Source organism: Haplochromis burtoni, unplaced genomic scaffold (assembly GCF_018398535.1).
Source record: "Haplochromis burtoni strain Fernald_Lab_line unplaced genomic scaffold, NCSU_Asbu1 Contig_123, whole genome shotgun sequence".
Classification (NCBI taxonomy): Eukaryota; Metazoa; Chordata; class Actinopteri; order Cichliformes; family Cichlidae; genus Haplochromis; species Haplochromis burtoni.
This window is the reverse complement of record NW_024582484.1, coordinates 1,650,432-1,660,506: the sequence shown is the minus strand read 5'-3', so window position 1 is coordinate 1,660,506 and position 10,075 is coordinate 1,650,432. Positions and strand designations below refer to the sequence as shown.

At 44.4% G+C, this 10,075-nt stretch overlaps 1 protein-coding gene across 3 annotated transcripts in view; it reads right to left on the bottom strand.

Annotated features, from left to right (window-relative positions):
* Nucleotides 1-4,731: 4,731 nt before the first annotated feature.
* Nucleotides 4,732-10,075, bottom strand: part of rffl (ring finger and FYVE-like domain containing E3 ubiquitin protein ligase) — a 19,590-nt gene continuing 14,246 nt past the window's right edge. For all 3 annotated transcript variants that reach the window (XM_042223944.1, XM_005929408.3, XM_014335872.2), the window contains exons 3-8: nucleotides 8,809-9,006; nucleotides 7,747-7,995; nucleotides 7,416-7,620; nucleotides 7,026-7,049; nucleotides 6,733-6,942; nucleotides 4,732-6,585 (exon numbers count right to left, since the gene is read on the bottom strand). In XM_042223944.1, coding sequence (XP_042079878.1) covers nucleotides 6,755-6,942; nucleotides 7,026-7,049; nucleotides 7,416-7,620; nucleotides 7,747-7,995; nucleotides 8,809-9,006 — 864 coding nt within the window. In that variant the 3' untranslated portion in view covers nucleotides 4,732-6,585; nucleotides 6,733-6,754. The remainder of the gene's footprint in view (nucleotides 6,586-6,732; nucleotides 6,943-7,025; nucleotides 7,050-7,415; nucleotides 7,621-7,746; nucleotides 7,996-8,808; nucleotides 9,007-10,075) is intronic.

Here is a 10,075-nt window from a genome sequence, read left to right as displayed (position 1 = left end):
TATTATTATAGCAATAACAGTAGTGACTAGAATAGGAAAAATTCACGTTCCAGCAGTGATAGGCAGATGGAGCACGACGGGTCACACAAAAGTAAGAATCTAAAATAAAGAACAACAAATAAGAAACGAGACTGCAGAGGGCAACTTTACAACATAAGAAGAAAAAAGGAATACTGTACAGTTATTACAATAGTAGGATCGTGTTTTTAAAAACATGTCCAAAAGTTGCTGTGAGAAATGTGCTTAAAAACATCAATAATGACAGAGTGTTTACAGAAAATGGAGAAACTGTGCAAATAACAGCAGGATGTTTGTTGGGAGCAGTGATGGTTATAAAGTCTAACAGCTGCTGGGAGGAATGGGCCATAACGCTCCTCTGTGTACGCAGCAGTCTTTGACTGAAGGAGCGCTCCAGTTCTGCCACAGCTTCATGCGTGGGGGTGGAGACACTGTCCAAGAGTTCTTCTGTCTCCAACACCTGCACTGGGTCGGGGGGGGGGCATCCAAGCCAGTGTTGGTCAAGTTACTTGAAAAAAGTAATTAGTAACTAATTACTGATTACTTCTTCAAAAAAGTAATCCCATTACTTTACTGATTACTTCTTTTCAAAAAATAATTAGTTACTTTTCAAAAACATGATACACAACCTGAATACGTAATAAAGCAACAGACCTTTCAGCCCAATTCTATTTTTCTGCATAATCCATCATATGAAACTGAATCAAATGAAAAAGTCTGTTTTTAAAACTTGTTTCTTTAGTTTTAATCTTCTAACTTTTATGCACATTGCAAATATAAAATTATGTTCAAAAGTCTTTGACTTGCAGATATGTGTTTAAACCTATTTCCTGCATATTCCAGCACATAAAATAAAATAATGTTTTGTGTTTACACTCTTTCAAACAGATGCAATTAAAACACAGCAGAAATAAATAAAATCAAAGACTCAGCAGCTCTGAGTCCTGTTGCTCTTAAATCTATAGTCACCTGTGTAGCAGGAGTGGGGCGGGTGGAGGTTTGCCCACAGTGGTCGTGTCAGTGGGGGGATCCGGGGGTTTCTCTGTGAGTGTCACGTTCCCGTGGCAGCGTGCTCGCTGTTCGCTCAGAGTTGAAGTTTAATTTTTCGCTGTAGAAAGAAGTTTTCTTCCCAAACAGAGTGAACAGCAGACTCTAATGTTTGTGTCACTTTTTACGGAATCAAACTCAAAGTAATGTGATTACTTCCACGCTTTAAACGCTGCATGGTCGTACTCTCTCCATCACTCCATGTTAGCCATTGTTGATCTGCACATGTCTGTTGCTGCCACAGGCGCCGCACGCTCGTACGTTATTGTCATGATGAGACACTCTCACAAACAAAAGCACAACGCTTTTCTAACACAGTAACGCAGCGTGCTTACGGGAAAGTAAAGGTAGTCTAATTACTTTTTTGCATGAGTAATGCCTTACATTACTCGTGACTATAAAAAAGTAATTGGATTACGGATTACTAACCATCTCCTATCCTAGCACAGACCTGGCCTTACTGATGAGCTGATCCTCTCAGCTGTAGATAAGCTGCTGCTCCAGCAGACAGCAACACAGAGCCAAAAAAGACCCTCCACCTGCAGGCGAAAGATCTCCTTCTCCTCAGCAGGCAGAGTCTGCTCTGACCCTTCCTGCTATCACAGCTGCAGTCATATGCTGGCCTAAAAGGATCAGCTCTTCTGTGATTTCGGTCCTACTTATCAGGAAGGACGTTTTAATTATGGCGTACCTCAAGGCTCTATTTTGGGTCCTGCCTTGTTTACACTGTACATGTTGCCACTGGGGTCTATTTTCTCACGGTACAACCTTTCATTCCACTGTTTTGCAGATGACTTGCAGATGAATCTGCCTTTAAAAGCAGGGACAGACTCACCTTAGCTGTTATTACGCTGCCTGGATGACGTTAAACAGCGGATGGCTTTAAATGTTTTAAAATAAAATGTAAATAGCCATACTGCATTGGCCCACATGTAGTATGGCTGGGTCCGAGTCCGACCCCAAAGTTGAAGTGAATGAGTCTCAGCATCATCAGCTAAAGTTCAGCTAACTCTGACCTCGAGCATGGCCACTGTGCACCAGTCACACACTGTTCCTTACTTTAAATGTTCTTCACACAAACAGACTGAACAAACTCATCAGGAAGGCCGAGTGTGTTGTTGGCGTGAGCGAGTCTTATCCTACTAAACTGTATTTTCATGCAACACTTGAATAACACAAGTTTGTATATTTTAGTTCATTTTTGCAGGACGTTTCACAAAATAAAAATACATAATTTATCAAAACATGTTATATTCAAATCCAGGTGAGTAAAATTATTACATGTGACTTTAAATGAGCATCCTTCCCTTTAACTCTAAGCTCTCTTCTTCCTCTCCTGTCCTTCTTTCTTATGTTTCTCCATCTGTGAGTGAAGTTAGCTCTATTTCTTTTCTCTCCCCCTGAAATCAGCAGCTGGACCTTTAGCTGCAACACACTGTGAGACAAACTGCACACACACAGTTTGTGTGTTTGCTGATGATTGTTGAGCTGATAGAAACACTGCATTTTATACCTCTTCTTCTGTAGTGCTAGCTAGATTCTAGAGTACGATCAGCCGCTCGATCGCTTGTCTCAGCACAGGGACACCAAGGAGTGAGTGGCCAGCTGATCTCAGAGACGGTGGGGTATATATAGAAGGTCTGCCAGGTACATGGGAGACAGGACATTTAAAATTTTATAAGCAAGACTTTAAATTCATTATAAAATAAAGAGGGTGCTAGCTAGATTGTTTGTGTAACGTGAGCAGAAGAGAAGCATCCTGGATAATTAATGCAAGAGGACCTAAGTTGATTACACAGGAGTGGGGAGTAGACTTCATCACAGTGCTGTTGAGCCAACCATCCCTTTAACGTTAACTAGTAATGACTTCATGAACTTCTTCACAAATAAAATTTTATCATTAGAGAAAAAATACCAGTAATCATCCCACAGATGTAATATTATCTACAGCTACTCTTAGTACCATTGATGTTAAGTTAGACTCTTTTTCTCCAATTGATCTTTCTGAGTTAACTTCAATAATTACTTCCTCCAAACCATCAACGTGTCTTTTAGACCCCATTCCTACAAAACTGCTCAAAGAAGTCCTGCCATTAATTAATGCTTCGATCTTAAATATGATCAACCTATCTCTAATAATCGGCTATGTACCACAGGCCTTCAAGCTGGCTGTAGTTAAACCTTTACTCAAAAAGCATCTCTAGACCCAGCAGTCTTAGCTAATTATAGGCCAATCTCCAACCTTCCTTTCATATCAAACATCCTTGAAAGAGTAGTTGTCAAACAGCTAACAGATCATCTGCAGAGGCTTATTTGAAGAGTTTCAGTCAGGTTTCAGAGCTCAGCACAGCACAGAAACAGCTTTAGTGAAGGTTACAAATGATCTTCTTATGGCCTCTGACAGTGGACTCATCTCTGTGCTTGTCCTGCTAGACCTCAGTGCAGCGTTCGATACTGTCGACCATAATATCCTATTAGAGCGATTAGAACATGCTGTAGGTATTACAGGTACTGCACTGCAGTGGTTTGTATCATATCTATCTAATAGACTCCAGTTTGTGCATGTAAATGGAGAGTCCTCTTCACACACTGAGGTTAATTATGGAGTTCCACAGGGTTCAGTGCTAGGACCAATTCTGTTTACATTATACATGCTTCCCTTAGGCAGCATCATTAGAAGACATAGCATACATTTACACTGCTATGCAGATGACACCCAGCTCTATCTGTCCATGAAGCCAGATAACACACACCAATGAGTTAAACTGCAGGAATGTCTTAAAGACATAAAGACCTGGATGGCCGCTAACTTTCTGCTTCTTAATTCAGATCAAACTGAGGTTATTGTACTCGGCCCTGAAAAGCTTAGAAATAGAAATATTTTTAAACATTTGCATTATTCAAATCCACAAATGTAATTATGTCTAAAATATACATCGCTTTGTTTGATTATTGATGAGACAACGTTCAGTGATCAAAGCATGACAAAGAGCTGGTCTGTGCACGGGTCCGACTGCGGTCGCATCCTCATTCATTTATTTTTATTAACAATTTTGGTCTCCATCGCTGCCCTTTACTTTATTAAACACACATATATTTGTACTATATGTACTCTGTTATTGTGTTGTCTCTTGTCTCCAGCCCACCTGGAAGCAGGAAGGTGGACAAACCCCTCCTGCAGGGGATCCTGCTGCCCGGTGTGACTTTATAGTGTAAATGTGACCCGGTGTGAAACCACATCAAGATCAAATTTTAGATACATTTCCAGAAAATGTTGAGTGGAGTCTGAATTTTAACTCTGGGGTTGCTAATTTCCATCTTTGGAACGTACACCAGTAAACATTTTTAAATCAGTTATCAGACGTTCTTATCAAATGCAGCTGAATTTTTAAAATATGCGGTAGATGTAATTAGGAGTCATCCCTTAGATCACAGGCTTCCTCGCAGCCTGGAAGTACAAGCAGCACACCTGTGCTGCCCCTCGGCAGGCTTCCAGAAATGGACATCAGAGCTGAAGCAGCTGAACTACGTCCAGGAAGAAGCACAAATGAAGCTGAATTTGACCTGCGAAGCTTCTTATGTGAAGTCACAAAATAAAGATTCCACCATAATCAGTTAAATGTTGAGCACCCCTCAATAAACCCAATGAAGCACAGGACACAGAACTCAATGAAAATCAAGTTTTATTAGAATACGATGCAAAGCTCACTCAGAAAAATAAAGCTTCCTGTCGCTCTGTAAAAACGTGTCTCACTGGTAGCTGCAGAAACATTCTGAGTAAATAAAGGTTCCAACACAGAGACAGGTCAACGTGAGGCGGCTAAAGTACAAACTTAAAGTCTGCAGATCACAGTGTGTCCTTTTAAAAAGCTCGCAGCCAGGGGACTAATGAGGAAACAGCTGGATTAGAGGTTTACATTCCAGCTGTGCTGTTTTCACTGGCCCCGCCTCACCGTGCTCACAGACACAAGGTCCTGTGTAAGTTTCAGCTAGAAGCTCTATAGTGCAGTGTGAGCTCCACAGCTGAGCTCGCATGATCCCACTGCACCACAGAGGAAGAAGTTACAGGTTAAAGGCCAGCGAGTAACACCATCTGAATCCAAAATGTTCACAAAGATCAAACACAGTGATTTCACTAGAATAAAAACCTCGGGAAAAGGACAAACCGTCCTCCTGCAAACCTCCTGAAAAACAGTTTAAAATCAACAGTTTAGTGCAAACAAAGTCAACTTAAATCCAAAAGCTCAATAACACACAAACAGTCTTCCTCTGTCTTTAAGGAGTCCCTCATGTTAGCGTTTCAGGGCCTCTGCTGTTTCCAGTAAACCTGTTATTACATTTAAAGCTCCGGCTTCACCCAAACCTCCAGTTTGTGTCGTTTCCAGGCAGAGAGGATGAAGAGCTGGAGGTCCAGGCCAGGAAGAAATCTGACCTCTGACTGAGTCTGCAAGTGCTTACATGCCAACACACTAGCTGGGAATCGCGGTTTCCCGACTTTGTTCCTTGTGATAAGCACAGACTCTGAATGCTGTCCTGACATTTCTCCACCCAAGTCTGAATCCTTCATCGTGAACTTCTTTGTTGCCCTAAAAATATTCAGAAATGTGAGCGTGTGCACGGACGTCAGGGGAAGCGCCGGCTCCACCTTATGCATTTGGTCCCATCCTTGGAGTTTGTTTAGTTCAGGTGATGTGTGTGCTGCCCCCTGCTGGTTCCTGCTATGATGTCACGTATGTGGAGGTGTACGATTGGACTTTACTGTAAATGGTAATTAGAAGGATACTGGTTTTCATGTTCCTGTGGTTTCCTGTTAGTGACAGTGACTGGGGGTAAATTTAGTGTGAATATGAGACGTGACTGCAGATGTTCCTTCTGTAACAAAAGCATCTTTCCAGGTTTAGGCTGCCGTTCAGACAGAAATAGATATTTAAAGATGGTTCCCTGAGTATTTCCTTAAAAAACACAGTTAATTATGCAAACTATCTGTAAAACAGAAATCTGTCTGAACAGATGGTTCCATGTGAAGAATGCATCATTAACTTCCTGTGTAGGACACATTGAAGCTGCTGTTATTACACTGAAGGCTGAGGGCCGGCTGCTGTTCGCTTCACTTCCTTATTGCAGCGTAAACATGACTGTGATAAGAACGCAGGCCGAGCGTGGACTTGAAGGCACCGCGAGGACTTCCTGGTTGTCATCACCTGCTGCATTGGTAGACTCCTGCCCGGCTGCGCGCAGGCTGACGGCCGCAGGTCAGACCGAGGCGGCGGCAAGGCGATGAAGGCACGGTGGTTTCTCAATCGATTAGTTCACAAATGTGCGGTGAACTCTCCGCAGCGAGAGTTTGTACATTCAGTGTGTGCATCTAAACAGCAGCTCTGAAGGTGGGTTAAGGTCCCGTCTCACTGTCTTCAGACAGGCATACCATTAGAAAATAAAGTTATCAAAATAAAAGCCCATTCTGTCAAGTTCCCTTCAGAAAGACCTGATTACAGTTTATTGCTTTGGAGGCAGTCGGTCCTACAAAGAAGGGAAAAAACACTTTAAGAAGACTCGTTTAAATCCAGAACAACATCAGACTGTTAAAGCGGCAGCGCCCGGTTTGTTAAACTAGGTCTGGATGCACGCTCTGGGATAAACTGGTTTGCCAGGTCTGGGTCGGGTTACCTGGGTTCAGCCGCAGCCAGGATCAGGACCGGAAGACGTGGACGGCTCTGACGACGTACTGGCGACACATGGGGCACTCGCTCATTCTCTTTCCACACTTGGTGCAGGTGACCATGTGACCGCACTCCAGCAGCACGCAGTCGATGGGGGAGTCCATACAGATCTTACAGAGGTTCTCCTCCAGACCTCCGGTGCCGACACCGCCCGATTCTGGAGACGAAGGAGCGACAACCGCTTCTTTAATAACAGCATGTAAACACGACATCAGCGTTACTCTGTGTGATCAGACTCACCTGAAGCGTTCACAGCGTTGGCAGCTGAAAGCAAAACAGAAACACAAGAAAGCTGTTGGAGTGTTTGAAGAACGGAGGCCTGTGTGCAGCATCCTCTCTAAACCGAGAGGACGTCCGCTCGTGAGGAAACTTTTCCTACTCTAACTTATTTTTCACGTCTGTGATCAGAACTGATCTGATTTAAATGCTGAGCGCTTTGAGCACTCTGGGAGAATCAGTCCATTTACCATTTGGTGCAAACGTGAACCAAACAGGACAAACTCAGAATCACTTCCCTTTTGAATTTTAGTGCACGTTGTTTTCTTTGAGTATCATGAAAGCGTAACTGTAGGGGGCGCTCTCCTTCTGTATATGTATTAAGTCTGTTTCGTGTTAACAGTGGACTCTCACCCAGCAGGCTCTGCTGGTCCTGGTACAGGCGCCTCACTCTCTCCATCAGCTCCCACTTCTCACAGCAGCCTTTGTAGTCCACAAAGTTCCTGGCCAGGATTTCCTTCAGCTGCCGGACGCTGAGCGCCTCGATGTCATCCAGGCAGGTCAGGTCCGCCAGAGACGCCCTGCGGCCGGTAACCGGGGCGTCTTCGGGGTTCCAGGTCTGAACCGAGACACAGAGTCATTCAGGAAACTCAGACTCGGGTTTAAAAACAGAACCAGGACATAAGCTCGCTCTGAGCTCTCCCGCTCTCATTATTGGACACTTAACGGCCGGTTCTGGGTTTACCTGGTCTTCATCCTGAATGTCAGGCTCAGCAGGGGCTGTCTCTGTGGGTGGGGCCGGGGCCTCGGGGTGTACAGTGGGGGGGTCAGGAGTTGGAGTTGGTGTAGGTGTGGGGGGCTCGGGAGTGGAGGTGGAGATGCGAGGTGCTGGCGAATGAGAGGTCACAGAGGGCGGGTGGGTGCTCGGGGTCTCGGGGCCGGAGCTGCTCGACGGGGACGGCTGCTGACCCAGAACCAGCTCCACCAGCTCCTCCTGCAAACAGGAAACAGCGGCAGGAACAAACTCATCATGTAGATCATTCAGCAGCAAAAACTCTAGATGGTTTTAATGGAGACCGTGACTAGAGAAACCCTCTGCCTGGATCCCACAGGGCGGGACCAGGTGCCACACTGGTGAGCGCCCAGTGTGTGTGCGCAGTGTTTAATAGTCTCCATCATGTAAACCCGTGACACTTTACACACACGGGACATGTCAGCTAGTTTGCAGCAGACGTCTGCCCGTGCTTGCGTGCTCTGCAGAACGCGGTTGCATGCTACACCTGACATCTGCTTCAACAGCATCTCTCTCTTCGTGTCTGAAGGACTAAGCTGAGCAGCCCACAGACCGGCTGTTTGTGACACCGCCCCCTGGTGGAGGTAAACAGCTACAGCACGGAGACCGAGTCATTACGGGTTAAACATCATCAGACCAGGCGCACAGCGCTGTGCTCAGGCACAAAGATGTGAACAGAGAGGAGTGTGCTCCCACAGGAGACCAAAGTGCCAGCCTCACAGACGATGGATTCTCCAGCAGCAACAGAAGCAGAGGTCATCAGAGGTCATCAGAGGTCAGCTGGAGCGCTCAAGCTCTGACGCCAGCACCCGGTCAGACTCTTCCTCCTCTTCCCTGTTATGAATGCGAAGAGGAGGAACAACACTCCAGCAACTGCACGAGTGCGACGGACCGTGAATACGGTTGATCAGGCCATAGCGGGTCTCACTGACTCCTCCCACCTGGATACCGCACTAAAACACAAGAATACGTGCACGTCTCATCAGGAAGTGGGAAATATGACGCATACGTCACCTTTTCTCTGCACATGTGGGTGGAAACCTCGTGCAGGTGCAGGTAGTCCCGGAGCTCCTTCACTTTCAGCTTCATCAGCTCTGCCCGCTCCAGCAGGTTGCCGTAGAAACGCTGACAGGTGTGACAGAGGCGTGGCCGAGGCGCCTGCTGGGCGGAGCAGCGGCTGCAGTAGTTCTTCTTACAGTCGACGCACACGTGCTGAAACACAGAGGCAGACCTGAGCTGTCAATCACGCCACAGGTGACACCAACAGGCCACCAATCAGAAGGCTCCACACCTAATATGGACAAAATCACTGATGTGGAGCATCTGTGGGAGAGAGAGAGGGGGGGAGACAGAGAGAGAGACAGAGAGAGAGAGACAGAGAGAGAGAGACAGAGAGAGAGAGACAGAGAGAGAGAGACAGAGACACAGAGACAGAGAGACAGAGAGAGAGAGACACAGAGACAGAGAGACAGAGAGAGAGAGACACCTCTCTCTCTCTCTCTCTCTCTCTCTCTCTCTCTGTCTCTCTCTCTCTCTGTGTCTCTTCTCTTCTTACTTACTCTTTGTGTGGTGCTTGTTCTTTTTTTTCTTCTTCTCTCTTTTTTATTTCTTCGCTTTACTTTTCTTTTTATCTCTTTTTTCTGTATCTTTCTTCTGTAGTTCTCCTTCTTTCTTTTGTTTTTTTTTTTCTTTTTTCTCTTCTCTTCTCTTTTTTTTTTCTCTCTTTTTCTTTTTTCTTTTCTTTCTTTTTCCTTTTTTCTCTTCTCTTCTCTTTTTTTCTTTTTTCTTTTCTTTTTTTTCTTTCTGTTTTTCTATTTTTTTATTCTCTTCTCTTTTCTTCTACTTTTCTCTCTGTTCTTTGTACTTGTTTCTGGTCTCCTATTTTCTCTTCTCTTGCTTTACAGGGTTGTGATTGCGAGAGGTGGAGGTGCTGCGAGTGGAGTTATTGTTTTGTTGTTATTTTTTTTTTATGTTGTTCTGTCTTTGTTTCTTTATTTCTTTTTTGGTATTTTCTTCTTTCTTTTCTATTTTTGTCTCTTCTTTTATCTTTCTTCTCTTTTCTTCCTTTTTTTCTTTTTTTGTTCTTCTTTTCTTTTTTACTTTCTTTTTACTTCGTTTTCTTTGCGATCTTTCTTTTTTGGCTTTCTCTCTCTATTTTTTTTTTTTTTGTTTTTTTTCTTCTCTTCTCTTTCTTTTACTTTCTTCTTTCTTAGTTTATGCCTTCTGTTCTCTTCTCTCTCTTTTGTTCTTGCTTTGCTCTTTTTTCTCGTTTTTCTCTTCT